Source organism: Alosa sapidissima, chromosome 2, assembly GCF_018492685.1.
Source record: "Alosa sapidissima isolate fAloSap1 chromosome 2, fAloSap1.pri, whole genome shotgun sequence".
Classification (NCBI taxonomy): Eukaryota; Metazoa; Chordata; class Actinopteri; order Clupeiformes; family Clupeidae; genus Alosa; species Alosa sapidissima.
Window position 1 is genome coordinate 25,731,425 of NC_055958.1, and position 20,000 is coordinate 25,751,424.

General features: G+C 48.6%; 1 protein-coding gene across 1 annotated transcript in view; it reads right to left on the minus strand.

The window, feature by feature from the left end:
* LOC121692739 (bromodomain adjacent to zinc finger domain protein 2B-like) overlaps positions 1-20,000 on the minus strand; it is a 43,247-nt gene that overhangs the window by 12,425 nt on the left and 10,822 nt on the right. Inside the window, 18 exon segments of the mRNA XM_042071606.1 lie at positions 1,568-1,594; positions 1,931-1,975; positions 2,690-2,755; positions 3,648-3,713; positions 4,101-4,162; positions 4,374-4,466; positions 4,859-5,072; positions 5,276-5,377; positions 6,031-6,139; positions 7,853-7,916; positions 8,468-8,743; positions 9,072-9,825; positions 10,680-11,312; positions 11,684-11,890; positions 12,123-12,310; positions 12,814-12,984; positions 14,563-14,742; positions 18,992-19,165. Coding sequence (XP_041927540.1) covers positions 1,568-1,594; positions 1,931-1,975; positions 2,690-2,755; positions 3,648-3,713; positions 4,101-4,162; positions 4,374-4,466; positions 4,859-5,072; positions 5,276-5,377; positions 6,031-6,139; positions 7,853-7,916; positions 8,468-8,743; positions 9,072-9,825; positions 10,680-11,312; positions 11,684-11,890; positions 12,123-12,310; positions 12,814-12,984; positions 14,563-14,742; positions 18,992-19,165 — 3,431 coding nt within the window.

Consider the following 20,000-nt stretch of genomic DNA (forward strand, 5'->3'; position numbering starts at 1 on the left):
TTACTGAGAGGAGCTTACAGAGAGGAACACAACACCAGTGGTGGTGGGAAGAGTGAAGCAAAGGGTGGGGAAGCAACAGTTACTGTCTGGAGGAGAGGAGTGGGAATGGTGAGGAGGAGGAGGAGGAGGAGGAGGAAGCATACAGTGCGAGTTAGCGCTCAGCTCGGAGACCTGTTTGCACAGGCAGCGTGAGGAAGCAAACAGGCTTGGCTGCTAGCGTAGCGGTCAGTTAACTAAACATCTGCATCTGGTGGGGGGCAGGCAATGTGGAGTAAGGGGGAAGGTGGCGGGGGGGGGGCACTCAGAGTAGGAAACTTTTTCAATTACGGCATGTGTTATCCATTACGCCGCAGGCTACCAAGGGCCTGTTTGTCATCTCTGAGTACAAAGGAAGTACAATTAAAAAAGCTGGGAGAATTTTAAATGGGGTTGGAAATAAGCTCGGCCGCGATCAATGGCCCTTCTCCCCGAATTAAGATTTTAGGCAAATGCATGAATAATGGCGCGTTACTTTTAATAGTTTATGGATTAAAAAGGGCGGTCTGAGAGGGGCCTTGAGAGGAAATCTTTATCTGTGCTCGGCGGCTGACTCAAACGGGACAGATGATTTCCGCCTGCTGCTGCCACCGCTCTGCGGCCATTTTGTTTCCGTCTCATTACTTAAGTGCTTTTTAGAGGGGTGATGCACGCGAGTGGAAACAGACAGTGTGGATCTGTCTGTCTGTGACTGGGTGTGTGCCTGCAAGGATTTTAGAGTGTGTGTGGATAGTGTGAGTGTTTTTGAGCATCTAACTAAGTGTGTGTGTGTGTGTGTGTGTGTGTGTGTGTGTGTGTGTGTGTGTGTGTGTGTGTACTCATATTACAAGTGTCTGTGGATAGTGTGAGTGTTTTTGAGCATCTAAATAATTGTGTATGTGTGTGTGTGTGTGTGTGTGTGTGTGTCTGCACTCATATTACAATGTATATCTATTTGCCTATGTGTGTGTGTGTGTGTGTGTGTGGGGGGGGGGGGGGGGGGGGGGGGGTACTGGAGAGCTCTCATATATCAAACTCCAAACGAGTGTGGAATGAAGGAATGCTGCCCTGATGCTGGGGATTTGGACGGAGGTCAGCAGCCAGACAGGACAGCTGCTCCTCAGAGGGGGACGAAGGGCTTTTTTATGGGCCCAGCAGAGCTTCGCTCACTTCAAAAGGAACATCGCAGGCCAACACGCATTCAGAGACGGTACAATGCATCACAACACAGAAATAGATAAGAAGTCCACAATGAAATGGATGAGTCCTTTCAGACTGAGAGAGTGCATTGCAGACTGATGAAACATCAAATCTTTACAGGGGAAATAACTTTCACAAAAGAAAAAAGAATTGGGTGTAATGGCAAACCAGGTGGTCTTTCTCACAGAGATTACAAAGCAGATGTAGGCAACGCACCTTGCCGAAAAGCCATGCAGAAGGAATGTGGAATGACAGCAGCCACGGCTATACTTTATGCACTGGTATGACAACCATATATCACAACCAACTCACAATGCAGATGTTAGATGTACAAAAATAAACATACCCATACCATATCTAGTCTAAGCCTCTCCAACTCCTGAGAGAAAGAGTTGGCAAAGTATTACAAGACAGAAAAAATGAATAAATTCAGTCATAAATCACAGTTTTTTTTTTTTAAATAAAGGATTCCAGCCAGCCCCACACCCTTTAGACAGCTGCAACCCAATACACCATAAGGCTGGCAAGGGAAAAACAACTTGGCAGAGTAGGAGAAGAAAAAAAAAACATGAAAATAAATAAAAATCACGGAGTATTTTTTTGGAGTGGTTACATCAAACAGAAAAGCCCTTTTTTCCCCCCAGAGACACTCGGGAGCCCAGTAGCCGAGAGTGGAAGTGACGGGCGTGGCAGGGTGCTGGAGTGCGATACCCACCTGGTGCTTCAGAATGACTGCCTGCTGTCGCCGCATCTCCTTCTCCTGCAGCAGCGAACGAGTGCGGGAGGGAAGAGAGAGGGGGGGGGGGGGGAAGAAAAGAGGAGAGAGAATAAAAAAGATAAAACTAAATTAAAAACCCAAACAGACTCTCATTTCCATTACCGAGAAAGAGGGGGGGGGGGGGGGGGGGTGTGTTGGGGAAGATGAAGAAGGGAAAAAAAAAAAAAGCTGACACTCGAACTGCCAGGTTTTTTTCCCCCCTTTCTTTCTTCCTTTCTTTTTTTTGTTCTTTCTACTTCCCGCAGCACTTATTCCTCTGAAGGGTTCAAATCCCTCTAATCTGATTGACAGGCGTGGAGCTGGGCCAGGATGCCAAACACCAACGCTGGAGTCACGCCCCACACCGTCAGGGCACACACTCCCAGCACTGCCTTCACACCAACGCTGCTTATTACCACAGAGCAGCCTGGCTCGGGCTCTTAATGTGCTTTCTGACAGGACTATGGCACTTAAAGATGAACCCCATGAACCCCATGATGGTTTCGCCAACACTGGGCTCTCATGGTAGGATACGAAGAAGTCTGTATGTGCTGCTGCTTTCTCTGAGCCGTGTTTACATTCTCTCTTTTATCAGATGGGTTCTAGCTGCAGCAAAGAAAAACTCTGTCAAGACTTATTTCACTTCTGTCATCATGTATGCTGGCTTGCTTTAAGGGCAGAACAAATGTATTAACAGAGAAGAGAGACTCATCTAACCTTAATGCGTTTCTCAGCCTCCAGGATTTTGGCATTGGCCGCTTCCTCCTTCTTCTTCCGCTTGGCCTGGGCATGTGAAACAGTTGGGACAGATCAGGCAGCCGCATCATAGTAAACAGTAAAACGGTTCTCAACACACACACGCACACACGCACACACACGCGTCATTTTGCATGCACCTCATGACCGCAATAAAGCCAGAAACTTTGTTCGAACTCACGCACAAAGCGATTACATTTGGAGGTTTTAACCCCAGCACCGAGTGCTCATTTTAATAAATATGACACAAAGTCAATGTCAAGGATTTTGGATTAACTTGGCAAACCGCTTGATTGAAAGGACAGAGGGGGGAGAAAAAAAACCTGTTTAACACCATAAGGGTGTACAGTAAATGAAAATCATTATTAGAGCCCATTAAAATCGAAGCGAAACACTTAGGGGGGAGGGGGGGGGGGGGTTTAAAAGTGTAGGGAGGTGTGAGGAATAAATTAAAAGAAATTCCAATATATGGTTACGAGCCGCGGAAAAAAAATCCTGTTAGACCCACTTGCTGACCGTGTCGACTTACGGAGATTTTGACTTGGTGCGACTAAGACAGCTTGTTGCCTCAGTAACAATGACAGCCGCATATCCTGAGTAGGGGACTGCAGACAAGCATATCCAAAAGGTCCACGCTGCTATACTTAATGTTGTTTACGCAAGTAAATCAAATCTATTTATAGAACCTTTTTCACAGACTTGGGTAAACAAGAGTTTACTCCTGCATCCACACCATATGGGTTGGCCTTTTACTAGTAATGATTTAGTGAATAACTGTGAAATAAAGCAAAAGCAAAAGCAAAAAAATTAAAAAATAAAAAATAAATAATACATAAGCTTGGAGAGTTTTAAGTGTGCCTCTTTCAGAGTGCGTGAATGTGCTTGGCTAAAGATGGTCGCTGTGGAACTCTGGCCATACCTCAAGAATCTGCTGTGCCCGAAGCTCTTTCTCCATGCGAATTTGCTGAATCCGCTTGATCTTCTCCTGTTCGGATGAGTGCAGGAGAGAATTAATGGGTTGAATCTGCAGCCCCTTTCGCTGCCATATCTGGGTAAGTAATGCTTTTTAAAATGGTGCAGAGAATATCGGCTGCTTTCAGAATACACACTGCAGCCGCGAGAACAAAAGGCGTCTTAAAACACATGTGTGAAGGGGCCTGTTTTTAAAGGGGTTTAAAAGGCAGATCACACACGGGCGCTCTTCAAAGCGTTGTTTCGTGCCTTCAGATCTTCTTCTGCGAGAGGGAACAAAGCTCGCCTCTCATGCACACGCAGGAAGAGCATGTCACATTGTGTAAGAAAAAGGGAACAGCAAAGAGAATGTGCTCTCCCAGAGGAAGGCAAAGAGGAAAACAGACAAAGGTCTTCTCACCTGCTGCTTGAGAATCTTCATCTGCTCCTTCTGACGCCTCTTCTCCTCGGCCGCCATGATGGCTGCATGGAAAGGCCCAAACAAAAAGGCCAGATGTGAGATCTGTGCGTGGGCCACGTGTGTGTGTGTGTGTGTGTGTGTGTGTGTGTGTGTGTTTATGTGTGTGTGTGGAGGGGGGGGGGGGGGGGTCATGTGGAGGGACTTTCGGTGGGGGAGAAGGTAACGGCAGAGCACGAAGTGTGCGTGGAGAGGAAGTGATGCGTGTCCACTCACCTTGCTGCTTCCTGGCCTCCTTGGCAGCCCGGGCCATGGCCTGCTTCTCGAGCTTCCGCATCATTTTGATCTGAGCGGCCTGTCGTGCAATTTCTACAGGTAAAAGAAACTTTCATTAGACTCTTTCCCACTATTCATCCCTTACCTATTATCATATGACAGCCATGATGGTAACAGTCCGGAAATAATGCCTACAATGGTGGCAACCACACCTCTTCTGCCATCACCTGCACCTTAATAGCGATCGTCACTGGGAGTGATGGCCTATTCACCATAATCATAGTGCCTAGTAAATCATTTCAGAAAACCGCCAAAAGGTGGCACTGTGGAGCAGGAAGGGCCAGGAAAATCCCCTGTGCCTCAAACTGCATTTGAACCCAGGATGATCCCACAAGGGCAAACAGCACAAGACAGACAGCAATTCCCATGTAATTACTATGTGAGTAAAGGTGTTGACACACGTGGAGTCACTAAACGAACCGCACCTTGAGCCTCAAGCTTGCGGAGGAGCTTGGCATCGCTTGGGCTGGGGAAGTCTGCCACGTTGGGCGGGCGACCCTTCCTGCGCCTGCTCTGGGAGCTTTCGCCCGGGGACGGCTGCTGCTGCTGGTCAGGTTGGGGGGGACGCCCGCGTCTCCCCTCCATGGCTAAGATTCGGGGAATGACCTCTTCCTCCTTCAGCAGGACCCACTGCAAGCCCTATGCAAACAAGGCCCAACCACATGAGACTAATGCGGCTCACGCTTCCCCCTAGTGTGGATCGAACAGACACACTTCTGCTTCTGTTTCTCTATGAGAGGATTTTCAGATTTTTTTTTTTGACTTAGGTTTAAGTTGTGAAAAGCCTCCAAACATCAATAAGCAGATAAAGCTCGGCAGTAGCTAGTGGCTATTCGGTTTACCTCAGGACCCTCTCTGGCTTCATAGAAGTCACCAACTTTAATCTTTGCGCTGAAGCTGAAGTTATCACGTGTGATATCACATATTCCATTTCTGGCCAAATACTGCAGGAAAAAAAAAACAGTGAAGAATTTTTGTGAGCCAGGAAACACATTTTTTTTCCTGAGAATAATGGTCACCAAGCTCCAAGCAGCTACTGACGTCAAGTGGAGCAGTACTGAGAGGATCATGTTTTTTTTTTCCATATAATAAATGTTCCATTATCATAATTATTTTATTCCAAAATTTAAACCATTCACATAATAAAAGGGGGGGAATTAAATCAGACAGAAAAAACAAAAATAACAGAAAAAAGCACTTTTCAGTGCCCATTATTTTATCTAGCAATATTTCCCATTTTCAAAACTCATTAGAATGGAAACACATTAAATTCAACAGCCATTATACATTTGAAATATAATTAGGTTGGTCATTAAAACAAAAACATACAAAATGTCTTCATTAATTACTTTTACTGTCAAATATATTCAACTTAATAATCTTTTTCAACACTGACCATGTAAACCTTTTCAACACTGACCATATAAACCTATCCCACTCCAAACGGGGGAGTTCTCACTCGTCTGTAATGGTCTGAGATGAAGGCTAGCTCAGTTGCCCAGGTTCACTGTTATGTGTATCATTGCAACAACATTTCTAAATCATCAAAAACTTTTAATTAGCTGAAAATATTATTTTTTCGCAATGTGTCACCTACCTTAACAACATCTGGATACTGTCGCAGCTTCTTGCCACAGGGAGCGTAGTACGCCACATCCCCTTGAAGACGCCCGCCTACGTTCCTGATGCGGGTCTCCCTCTGCCACCTGCGCAAAACATCAGGTCCGCCAACCGCCATTACGAAGCTATTCATCTTCAATCAGCAATCACTCCTCACATCCCCCCATGAATAACAGTAATTACACCAACAAAATAAAGCACGCGTGTGGACAAACAGTGGCTGGAATCAAATCCTACGCATGTGTTAAAAATACATATAAAAATAAATAACGCGGCAGTGTTGGTGGCCTTGGGTATGCAAGCCAGGCGACAAATAAGGAGGGTTTCGGCTGAAGCGATCCTATTTCCCTCCCGTTCATCATTCATTCAAAGCAGCCGCGCGCTACCCCGCGGTTCCCTGACAGCAGGTCGTCAATACTGAGCGTGTCCTTGGGAGCGCCAAGCAGAGCGGGGCTGCTTATAACAATGAGCCCGGGGGACGGGAGACCTGGCCGGGGTCACGACCTTGCCCTCGCGCCTCGTAACCGCCCCGGGTTCACACAATCACAGAGAGAGGGGAGAGAGAGAGAGAGAGAGAGAGAGAGAGAGAGAGAGAGAGAGAGAGAGAGAGAGAGGAAGGGAGGGAAAAAGAGGGTGAATGAGAGGGGAAATAGGAGAAATGAAAGAAAGACAGAGAAGGTGAGGGGGAAAAAGAGAAATACAAAACAGTGAAAGGAGAGAAGGGGGGGAAAAAGACAGAATGTTGGAGAGTGACAGAAAGCGAGAAAGACGATGAGAAAGAAAGACAAAGGAAGAAGAAAAAAAAAGGCAGAGAAAGGTGACAAAGAAAGCAAGAGAGATAACCACAGGAAAGAAAGAGTGTGAGAGAGTGAGAGAGAGAAAGAGAGAGAGAGAGAAAGGAAGCATGAGAGGGGCTGTGTGTGTGTGTGTCCCCTGCAGCTGGCTGGAGCTGTGGCCTGTGCTGGTCGGTCCGTTGGGGGCTCTGTCTGGCCATGCTCCCCTCCATCTGTAATGAAACCTCCAGCAGGATGGACAGGTGCCAAGGTGAGCCACCGCAATCCCCCCTCCGCCACGCCTGGCCTGTCGCCATCCTTTCTTTTTTTTATTATTCCTCCCTTTTTTACACCTGTTTTTTTTTTTTTTTTTTTTGCTAAATGAAGGACGGCTCAGGAGCTTATGTGAGGCTGAGATGAGACTGATACAGTGAGCTGTGTCTGTAGTTCTGAGTCTCTCGTCTCTTTCTTTCTTTTTTTCTTTCTTTTCTTTCCATCACTCTGTCCATTCTCTTGTCTGCTCTTTTTTTTTTGTCGTCTCGGCCTGCTTCTGCCGATGAAAAACATCCCCTGGCAGATGAAAGGACCGGCTGGCGGATCAGTTGCTGTTTTAGGGTGTTGCGTGCCTGTGTCAAGACTGGATGTGGTTAACCCTACCTATCTCTGCAGCACCGTCTCACTTCCTCCGCACCCCCCCCCCCCGCTCACCCACCTGCTAGCTTCACACACTCCCACACACACACACACACACACACCACACATGCACATCGAACAGACATCAGAGTGAATGTATGTGTAAGTGAAAGCATGTATGTGTAAGTGAAGTGCTGTATTGTCGTGTGAGTCAAATATACTTAACCAAACCCACTTCTAAAACCCTGCCTTTATTTGTTTTCCCCCCTCTCTCGGTATGAATAAGTCGGATTTCCCAGATGCAGGCCAGCTCAGTGTGAGTGACTGTGTGTTTGTGTGTGTGTGTGTGTTTGTGTGTCTGTGTTGATGTTAATGTGTGTGTGTATGACGTACCCCAACTCCAGAGGGATCCTCAGCTCCTGTTCGTCTGTCACTCTCTTCCTCCTCGCTCCTGAGCCTGGCAGGGGGTGGGGGGGTGGGGGGGAGTGTGGGGTGGGGGTGGGTGGCAGGGGAGTGTGTGGGGGGGGGGGGGGGGGGGGGGGGTAGAAGACATGAGTGACGCTTATACGCACAGGCACTTCATCTCTGGAGCTCATTCACTCACTGTAACAAACCCCATTTCTCCTGTCTTCCTCTGCCTTATGTTTAGCCAGTCGGTGCATGGCTTTCTTCTACAGGCAACATACCGTGCAGTGAAGCTAAAGTGCACTTTTTTTTTTTCTCTCATGAATATAGGCATCACTTCCCCAGGAACTGAAACCAAGCGTTTGTAGAGCTATTGTTGTACAATAATCAAGCCAGCCCTTTGCGTGAGAAATAATACATCTATAGCTGAGCTGAGGCTATGAGACCGCATCAGTTTGTAGAAAGATTGTTGAGTGCTACTGGCATCTACAGTAATTAAATATCTGAAAAGCCCTAGAGCCTGTCTGGTTGCAGAAGTCTGTGGTCAAATCGCCCTAAAAAAACAAACAAGGGGCTCCGACAGACTGCAGGGAAGTTCCGTACCTGGAGAAGGGCTGAAAGAGAAGGAGGAGGACGGTGTGCTGTGATAGGCCAGTGTCGAGGCGCTGGTCACTATGGTGGGCGTGGTCATGCTGGGGGCTTTGATGACCTGCAGGTTGAGCGGGGACAGGCTGGCGGACAGGCTCGCGGAGGAGCTCAGCAGGCTGGAGGCTTTGGTCAGCTTGAGCGGGGTCCTCTCCGCCTCGGTGTCGGTGGCCTTCTCGCTTCGCTCCTTCAGGCTCTCGGACGCATCCGTGTCACTCAAGTTGCTCTCAGAGTCTAAGGGGAAGGGGATGGAAAACATAGGACCAGAGGATAAATTAACAGTAAGGTGGAACATATCTGTGACTTATAATAAACCTGGTTTTGACACGTCTTGTCATTCTGACTATTTTATTAGTTATTTACTATTCTATTTTATTAATCTAATATGCATTTGCCCAGCAATGTGAATAATGTTTCATCCATGCGTCAAATCACAAATTAAGGCCCTATGTTTAATCTCATTAAGCCGTATTAAGTATCACAGTAGCAGTCAAACGCATTGTTTAAAAAACCTACACGTACAGACATTGCACAGCTTAGGTATGAATAATGACCGGCTGACCTGATTGGCTGTCATCTGAATCTTCGTCATCGTCATCCTCGTCTTCATCGTCGTCGTCCCAGTCCTCCTCATCCTCAGCCGAGTCATTGGAGTCCTTGCTGCTGGGGATGTCCGACTCAGTCCCGCGAAACAGGTCCACCAGCGACTGCACCAGGTGGCTCTGCTGCCCCGTGCTGGGCCCCATCACCGCCGCCGCCGCCGCCATTGGCGCCATCGTGGTCACCTTGCTGGGCTTGCCCTTGCGAGGCCTGGGCGAGCTGGTGGCCTGCGTCGGCACCCCCGGCGTGGCCGAGGCCGAGATGACGGTGGACGACGCGGACGTGGGCGTTGACAGGGAGTGCTCGCGGGCACCCGTGGTGAGGTTGACGGGCGTGGAGAAGGGGGGGCTGGTGGCGGCCAGCAGGGGTCGATCAGGGGTGCGCCCGTGGCCGCGCGGCTTGGTGATGAGCGCCAGGGGGGCCTCCTGCACGGCGCTCTGGATGACCCCGTTGGCCTGCGGCGAGTGCGGATGCCCCAGCAGCGTGCCGGCCAGGAACAGGTTGGAGTGGGCGCTGCTGTAGGGAGACAGGAGCTTGTGGCCGGCGGCGGCGGAGATGCTCTCTAAAGACGAGAGTTTAGGAAGAGGCAGCGAGGAAGAGGAAGATGATGAGGAAGATGAGTGCTTTTTCTGGCTCTTCTGAGACAACGACAACTCCTGCTGGTTCTTCTGTTGCAGAGGGAAAGCCTGTTTGAAGTACTCCTGGGACAGGAACGGCTGAAAAGACAAAAGAGAGAAAGAGAGAGAAGCAGAAAAAGTTACTCAATCCGGCCGTTTCTACTGCATTTCACAAGGGGTGCGAAGGCAAAAATCTAATTACAAATTAAAAATAGAAGTGCATTTTGAGGACAGTCGCTGGACAAAATTTCCCCAGGCAACAGTATAGATGTCGATGTTTCAGAAAAAGGGAAATATGCATTCCGCTTTACGTCCCACTGCGTAATTCTTTTAGGTTTAAAAAAAAAAAAAAAATCCCTCCGACAAGCATGACTAATGGGCATGAGAATGAGCTTCTTTAGTGCTCTCAAAAAGGTCAGGGCACAGACTGATGCACTTCAGCACCGCTCGCCACTGTTCACACTTATAATTAGAGTTGAAAAGATCCCCCCACCCAAGCCCACTCCCCGCCCCCATAACTTCCAGCGTCCAAGACGCGTTACCAAGTTAATTGCTTGTCAGCTTTCCTGAGGTATTTCCAATAGAGCTAACCGCGTTGTCACTTTTAGTCATGTTGGGGGTCGCAGCAGCATGAAACACAATCAAACTGCTGATAACAGTGTTTAGACATTTCATTTTCTGACTGGGAGCCACCCGGTGACCTTTTAAAATCTACACGTCAGAAACAATGACAATCAGGCATAAATTAAAGATATCACGCAAGCACAAAAGGCTCCGTAAGAGGTAACAATAACAAACAAGAAAGAACATCACTGTGTTGTACTTTTTAAAAATGCAAAATAACTTTCCACTTTGTAGATGAAAGAAAAGCAGCAACAGTTAATGCCACTAGCCAAAACGCCTTAGCGACTAGCGCTATTGCTAACAGCAGACAGCAGTGAGGGGCCACTGACCTGTTTCATTTTGAAGTTGCTGATTTGTAAGAGGGTCTCGTCCAGGAAGCTCCGACTGCTGAGCTTGAGACTGTCGGTGAGCACCGGGGGTTTGGAGGATGCGGTCGCAGCTTTGGGCCTGTGTGAGGGGGACAGCGTCGGGGGCTTCGGGGAGGACGAGAGCGAGGGCGGCCGCGGCGAGGGCGAGAGCGACAGCGGCTTGGGGGACGAGCAGAGGGAGAGGGGCTTGGGCGAGGAGGAGGAGACGGACGGCGGCTTGGGCGAGGAGGAGAGCGAACGGTGCTTGGGCGAGGACACCAGGGGGACGGGCGAGGACTCTCGGCGGGACTGGGTGACCAGGGACAGGGGCTTGGCGCTGGCCGCCAACCCGATGGCCTGGATGACGCTGCGGTGCTGCTTGGGACTGCTCTCCTCCCTGGGCCTGGAGCCGGCGAAGAGCAGGGATGGCGGCTGGTTCTGGGGCAGGCCGGGGGCCGGAGGGGGGGACTGGGTGGGGTAGCGGGCAGAGAGAAGACCCTCCCCAACGGGAGGTCTGCGCGACTGGGCGCCCCCCCTCTGGTCCTGGCTGGGTTTGTCACCAGCCACATGGGGAAGGGTGGCCTTCTGACTGTCTGAGGGGCTCCGCATCAGTGACTGAAAGAGGGAAGAGAAAGCAGTGCATCAGAGATGACACACACACACACACGCACACACACAGTATTGCATACACAAACACAGTATTGCATACACACACACACACAAACCACAAACACACACACACACACACACACTAACAGACCTGCCCTTGACATTTCACGGTGCGACCCCTCATTGAAAGAGGGCTGTATTACAGAGCAAAAGAGGCTGCCTTTAAAAACACAAGGCTTGGCGAAGGTGGAGGAAGGATGACAGCCATTTCCTCACAAAAACATGACATGTTTTGATGAACAGAGCCCCACTTGAGTGACTGTGGAAAAAACAAGCTCCATCTTTCAAGAAGTTTCCGACGTCGGGACCCAATCTACCTTGACCTTCCTGTTGACCGCCCTTTCTTTCTCCAGGTCGGAGTCGTCGCTGTCATTGCTCTGATCGTCGCCGTCCTCGTCTTCTTCATCATCGTCTTCGAGGTCGTCCAAGTCGCTGCTGCTTACGCCATCGCTCGAGATGTCGGAAGAGGATCCTGATTCGCTGTCGCTGTTGCTAGAGATTTCTACCGCTTTCTTGACGAGTTTCTGAAACGGAGGGGAGTAAGGAAGGAAAAAAAAAAAAAAAAAAAAAAAGTGTCATGGTGTCAGTCAATAACCGAACAGCTGCTTATTATCAGCAACCTCTACCACAATCTTTCACCGTGTCTAACCAACAGACCCAAAGACCGAAATCAGGAATGTGCGTTCTACACGCTGTGATCGCCCTGTTTGTGTTGGCGCCCTTCTCCTTTACTGAAAGACCATAGAGCTTCCCTACCTTCTCTTTCAATTTCTGGACGAGCTTCTCCGCCGTGCGGCCCAGCTCCTGGTTGTTCTTCCGGCTCCGGGGCAACGAGCCGGGGGCCTTTGAGGACTCTGCGGCCCCGAGTGCTGGGGAGGGGGTAGAGGACGCTCCCCCTCCAGAGCCCGTCAAAGCTCCACTCCCATTGATGGTGCCATTCACCCCTGCAACCAGCAGCACACAGCAAGACAGGCGCTGAATACATGCCCATAAGAGGCCAAATTCCCTCTCAGAATACCCTTCAAAGAGCCAGTGCATGTCCAGCACGAATGAGGACTGCAAACAGGTTGACGCATAAGCATGCTAACTGAAAAGCAAATGGAAACACACAGCCTGAGCGTGAGCATTGGTTTGGTTTTCTGCCTTTTTTGTGGTTGAAAATAGCAGGTGGTGCTGCCTGCCACCTGAGGCGGTGAAAAGGGAAACTAAAAACAGTTTTGACCGTTTGAGCCGAACGCTTGCCAGAGGACAATCATGTTCGCAAATTTGTGGTGTGATAACGCAGCACCTGCTTGCTAAACCAATGCCCCCGCGGGATCTCTCGCTGCTGCCTGTAGGGTCAATTAAGGCCCCTTTTTCCCTTGCTGCAGTGCTGTTTGGTCAGCTGCCACTGTCCAGCGGTTCGGTTCTGGGGCTTGGTGGGCGCGGGAGTGGTGATTAACGGTACCTTTGGATGAGGCGCGTCCGTTCTTGGTGGGGGTGCGGGACTGAAAGGGCCCGCTGGGGTCGGCGCTCTGGACTGGCGGGGTAAACAGGGGCGGTAGACCGAGGAGAGGAGGGAAGAACGCAGCAGCAGCAGCCACCCCTCGGCCATGAGCCTCAGAGGCACGCCACCACTCTGAGAGAGAGAGAGGGAAGGAGAGGAAGAGAAAGTGTCAGAGAGCGAGAGAGAGAGAGAGAGAAAGAAAGAGAGAGGGAGGAACACTGACAGTTACACACATCTGCTGTACACCACTTCTTCTTCATTAAATTTCATCTCATGTGGACACACAAATGAGGATTAGTCAGGTTCTTAGTCAAGGTCTGCATGCTGGGTGAGTGCGTCTGTGTAACCAGCTGTGCAATCTCTTAAAAAGCCCCTCTCCACTGATCTGTGCACGACTTCCTTACCACACATTCACTCCCTCATTTTGTCTACACACTTAACCACACACACACACACTTTTGGGGGCGTCTCGCAGCGTGCGAAACCTTTCCCCTGTTTCCGCTTTGATGTAAGATCTGGTGAGATGGCCTACACATTCCACCGACACTGATTTCATCCCCTCCATTCGTTATTGTAAACATGTTGAGCCCCTGGAAACTCAAAGCAGATTGGTGAGCTCATCCCAGAGGAGGGCCCCCGAAGTCTCTTGCGCGAGGCTCTGTGACTTTTACAGCTGCCGCCGAGCCCTCTGTTCCAAGCATGCTCGCAATAAACAGAGACCCGGCGAACATGACCTCTTCAAACAAACAAGAACCAGAAATACAACCCCAGAAAAGCTGTCGTAAAAGAAAAAAGAGGGAGACAGAGAGAGAGAGAGAGAGAGAGAGAGAGAGAGAGAGAGAGAGAGAAATGAAAAACTATGAATTTCAAAAGAAGGACGTCTATACTGTCCTTCGCGTCTCCAGATTTACACTCTCGCTTGGGGCACCAAACTCTCGTCCTGTCGTGAAAGCGGTTTGACGGGAGCGCGGGGCGGGGGGTTGCGTCCGACGCCCAATTCTGGAGGGTTAAAGCCCTGCCCGCGACCCTTACAATACCATCCTCCATAAATGTCAGCCGGTGAATGCAGCCTGTTGAACTGATGGACGATACCATAAAGGTGATGCATGCTGGCCCCAGGAACGCCCACCACTGGAGAGGGGTCAACACGAGGGGCCGTCTCACCACAACGACGACAAGAAAGAAACCCCAGCAAGCTCTGAAAAGAACGCGCGTGACCTCAAAGTATTTGAGAGAAACATGTAATTATTGTTTTTTTCGAATCCAATTAATTCGATGTGGTGCTTTATTTTTACACAAGGAACTGACCTTTGCGTGGCTGCCTTATCTTGAGCTAATCCTGCAATCCTGGGTTTCAATGACGGAGAGGGGGATTTCACTGCTATTGCTAATCTGCGGCTCCATTGTTCTGTGTGTATTTGATTCATCTTATGTCATGTCACAATTTACAGGGGGTGGGGTGGGGGTCATGGAGTCATTGAGACGAGACAGAATTATTCCACGCGACGCATTCATTGTTGGACATTCATTAGCGCGGCCGCCAGACACCTTTGTTTATCGGCTCTCGCTCATAGCTCCTGTTCTCCTTGCGAAGATAAAGGTTACGGACTAATTGTGACGCGACAGTGCCGGCAGGTCGAGAGATGGCATGCTTATTAATGTGCAACCCCCAACCCACCCAACCCACCCACCCACTACCCTTGAGCGTACCTGGGAAGCTGGCAAGCTGAGGATGGGCAGCCAAGGCCGCGGACATGCCCAGGGAGCCCAGGCCTCCGAACTCAGAGCGGCCCGCGGAGCTGGTGTGTAGGCCGAAGGCATGGTGGCTGACCATTGGGAAGGCACTTGAGACAGTGAAAGGCTGATCGCTTCCCGCTCGGAAGACGTGCCCTGTAGAGGGGGGAAAAAAAAGAGACATTGAATGCACTGGAAGAAAGAACACAGAGACAAAGGAGTGTGTGTGATGTTCAACCGCTAAAATAATGTAGCTTAATAATTCATCCTTACGGCTGTTAATGTTTCATACCATGAAAATCCCTCCACAGTTTTTTTTTCTTTCATAAAATCCCCTAGCTGGTAGGGGAATGTTTTATGCATTATCAATAGACATTAGAAGCACATGAAAGACAAAGAGTCCCTTGGATTCTAGTCAAACTGTTTCAGCATGCTTGAACAAATGTGTTTCATGGCTCTAAAGTTTAACCAACCTCTGTACAAATATCCAAGTATGGATTTAGTCGACTGTTTAACAACATGGAGGATAGCACACCACACTGTCATTACAGGAGCTTGAGGAAACAGCAAAGGCTTGAAGTTGGATGACCTGGAGACTCGTTTGATTTTTTATTCCGGAGGAATCTCTGATGACATATCATGATGCAATCTTGAAGACATTCTTGCTTGTTTCCAGGCTAATTTTTTTCAGGTTGACACAACCGAACAGCTTACAGAGCCAAACAAACTCCTGGATGTGTGGTGAGGACAAGGGGGATGAGTGTACGAGACAGAGAGGCACTCAGAGGGAGGCACTAAGAAAGAGAGGGGGAGTGAGCGACTGGCTCTCGGCAATATTGAAATTACAAATATTTCGGATGCCACTTTAAGACCTATTCATTAATATGTGCTGTGCAGAAGCAAATACTTATTAAAGAAGACCACACAGCCATTTGTTGGTCGTCAGTGTCTGTGCAACGCTGACAGCTAATGCCCGGCCCTTTTGCCTTTACAAACCGCCTAGTCCCACAATCAGAGCCGTGCCGAGAACAAATTTCATGAAATTCAATTAGCAGCACAGACACGAAATGCAAAAAAAAAGGAAGGAAAGTGGTGGTGGGTGCTTGAACAGCCATTCCGTGTGCCAGGTAATGTGTGTGCATAAAAAGTGATGACGGAACAGGTTTTGCTTGGGCTGTTAAAAAAAAGAAGCTTGGAGCGAGTGAAGGAAATGTCAAATAACAGACAGAAGGTCATTCAGCCTCATATTTAATTGGGGGCCATTTGTAATACTGAAAAAACAGTCTTATGCATGTATGATATTGCTAATAGATTTGTTTCATTACAAAATAGAACTTTCTTTTCAATAAGTTGCACCAGAAGGTAGGGAGGCAGGATTGGAGAGGGGATTAATATAACCGGAAAATTTTAGAGAGACAATGAATCACAAGATTCCAGCAACGGCAAATAAATAAGAGCAGATAATGAATAATGTATGTTCGGATATTGTTGTTGCATAGAGGCAACTGTAGTGGCTCATTCCCAATACAGGTTCTCTGAAAAGCAGCAGAAATGTTTCAGCGTGATGTGGTTGACACTGGTCTTATATTAGCTCTCTCCCCGGCTCTCTAAAAAGTGGCAAGGTATAACCCTGTTTGCATTACGACTCAGGAGCTGTCAAACGAATCAACAGCACCACATGACTCACCCCCTGAAATAAATAAACTTGCATACATTAATGTTAATGGGCAAGGTAATAAAGCTGTAAAATGCATTATCTGTTCTCTTTTTGTTTTTAAGGGTCCTTTATTCAGGCGTTTTTCTCCAAATCCTCAAGGACTTGAGCTACGAGAACAGGAGGCAGGAGGAGAAGAGAAAAAAAAAGAGGAGAGGAAACAAAGACTGCTGAGATTGCCGAGAGGAGAGGAACAGTTTCTTCAAGAGATACAAAAAAAAAAAAAAAAAAAAAAAAAAAAAACGGGGGCCTCTTTTGTGCAGCCTTCATGCCCGTTTACATACAAAACAGACAAAATCTCTTTGAATCTAATTCTAATGAGCTGCATATTTAGATGGAGGCCCGTGGAGGTTTGCGGAGTCAATACGGAGATAAATGCCTGGAAGTCTCGCCCAAAAGGCCAGCATCCGTCTCCCTGGCTGTGCAGGCCTGGCGCGGGGAATGACATCTGCAAATACCTTTTTAATATTAATGCACTTCCAGCCACGGCATCATTTAATCAGAACCCCCCCCCCTCCCTTTTTTTCCTGAGGAGAGAGAGGCACAGGAAGTCCGACATATATAGGATTATGAGATGGAAGGGTGACGTGTGTGTGTGTGTGTGTGTAGGGGGTGACAGTGGTGGTATTGTTTCCTGCCTATGGCAGAGCCATCTTCTGCTGTGGACAATGCGGCTGAGTACCGATCGTTTGTTCCCGTCGATTAGAACCTGTCAACAGCTTCATTTTAATTGTCCGGATGACCTTCTGACAAGTCGGTGGAGGGAGGGGGGGTGAGAAGCGCTCATCTGCACCAAGATGCTCATCAAGAGTCGTTTAGACGCAATATTTTACAAATGGAACGTGACGAATGAAACTACTTTGGGCTTATCTTATATTTGTAGACTCCTACCCGAATTTGTGACCCCACAAATCAAAGTCTATTTTCTGAAAATCTATTCTGAACGTCTGTTTTTTTTTTTTTTTTATCAAATCATTATGAATAGGGTACTTGTCAATACTTGTCAATTTCATTTGAAACAATACAATAATTACGAGATGGGTCTAGGTGCGGTGATACAGTGTTGAAGAGTCAGTGCAATTCCATCACTCCACGAGCTGATAGAACATCCTCACTTTGCTTTGTGTTGCTTTGCTCTGCTTTTCCACAGGGAATGAACAATCTCATAAAAGAACTCAATCTGCTTTTCGTTCTCATAGCGCCAACGTGACTTCAGGAGTGCCACTGTGCTTTCGGCATTTCATTCAGCGACGCACCCAGTCAAAAATAGCTTATCTGGGAAATCACAGTGCCCGTTTGGCGCAGGTGGGGGGGGGGGGGGGGGTTGGGCAGAGGGGAGCTTTAAATGTATAATGTATGAGAAAAAGGCTCTAATGCTTTCCTCATTGTAACAGCATGAGGGGAGGAAAACACACATGTGCACACACACACACACACACACACACACACACACGACACACATTAATTTCTTTGTCATTTCTTATCATAAAAGAAAGAGGGAGGGGAGAAGAGGGGAGAATGGGAGGGGGGGGGGGGGGAAATAGACCTTCACAAATCACAGTATGAAAATTTGCATGTTATTTTCTGGTCAGGGTAATCTGACAACTTCAGCCGTCGACGCCGTGCCTGGCCCCATAATGGCTTTGACCACAATTAGTATTCACAAAAAAACAGAGGATGCTAGCAGCCACACACACACACACACATCCCATGCACACAGACACACACAGACAGACACACACAGATATACACACACAGCCTGTCCTGTGAGTCTGACAGACCCGTCAATTCACACTGGGCTAAACTGGAGTTAAAGGTTGTCAAGACACATCCAGGAGGGTGTGTGCATCTTAGGAGGCGAGGAAGGGGAGGAGGTGAGCGCATTTTAATTGCTGGCACTCATTAATGCAACAGCTTTTTCAATTTCCACCCAAACTGTCAGAAAAGTGCGAGACTGGCTGTAGGAAGGTGTTTTTCTGCAGCTTAATGATACACACATAATTAACACTGCAGAATGTGCTTTCTTTACCTAATAAGCTGTTTAGAGAGGGACAAAGGAAGGGGGAAAATGGCAGCATATTATTTACTTTTTTTACTTCTTTATTTTTTTAAAAGGTGGCGTTAATACACCACCTGACTGGGGCATTTTAAATTATTCATTTGGAAACGGTACTAATACCTCACACCAAGCCACTTGTATGAAATAGGAAATATTTTGAAGAGATTGTGGCCATGGCGCATCTTTTAAATCATACAAGGGGGAGAATGCCTGCATGCTTGCATATTAAAGTGTGTGTGGATTTGCGGTTTGTGTGTTGTCCTATCTGACAGCAATGGACAGGGGACGGGTAGTGTGGTCTGATGCACCTGCATATGGAGGATTCAGCATGCATATATGCACAGGTATATTATGAACCCTGTGTATTTACACCCATTTGTGCACATTTAGGCTCATCTCTGCACAGTGAGCATGATACAGACACGTGTATATGTCTTTATGTTTTTTTTTTACTTTGTGCCTATGCACATCACATGTATTTACGTGTGTTGGAGGGGAGGGTAACAAATCTGCATACAGAGTCATGGATGTAGTGTGGTGTGTGTGTGTGTGTGTGTGTGTGCTGTGTGCTGTGTGCTGTGTGCTGTGTGCTGTGTATGGGGGGGGTTGTGTCCCCCTCCCTCTGCGCTTACCACAGGTGGTGAGAGTGGAGCCCAGGGTAGCGGGGCTGGCGGCCAGGCTGCTCTTGGAGGGGGGGTTGGGGGGCGAGGCGGAGGCGGAGGCGGTGGCAGCGGAGGCGGCTGGGGCGCTGAGCAGGGAGGACGGGGCCGCAGACGGGGAGGCTAGCCGCTCTCCAGACTCCATATCTGTCAAACACAATCCAATCAGGGCGCTTACAAAAGGCACGGCACACAAATAAGGCAGAGAGAGAGAAAAGACCCCCCCCCCCCCCCCCAGAGACCCCACGGCCCGATGATCCTCCTCCCCCCCCACCCTCCCCATCCTCTCTCTCTCTCTCTCTCTCTCTCTCTCACACACACACACACACATATTATATATTCTCATTTTAGTCAATGGCAAGAGTATTCCTTGCTGCTGCTTGGGTATAAACAGAGCTCCAGCCCTTTAGCTGTTTAGAGGCAGGCAGGCAAGGCTGGCTGGGGTGATGTCACCTTGCTGCCATCAAAACAGGATGCCTTACAATTCCACTGCAAGGTGGAGGAAAGGCAACCAATGGTTGGAGCTGTCAGCTGTCAGGCACGCACGCACGCACACACACACACACACACCCCTTCATGAGATTAACTAAGCCATTCACAGTCCATTTTTAATATGGGGTGTAAAACTAACCCCACGATTTACTGAGCTTTAACTGGCAAATTAACGTTTTTCACAGGAAACGTTTGCACTTTATCACCGTGGGAATTTATCAGTTCTGGTGTCAGTGGTCAAAATAGCACAAGTGGCTCCTGCACGAGTCTTTGGCACGCTACGCTCGGGCAGGCTTCACGTCGACACTCATTAAAATCACCTTCACCGCGTTTGGCAGGAGCCTGTTCTCGAATCCAAAACTTGCATCGCCAAGACCGCCACACATTGACATCCCCCATCACTCATGGCCTCACATTCTCCCATCCACACACACACACACACACACAGATTCTTGTCATCACCCCCCTTCTGCGCGCGCGCACACGCACA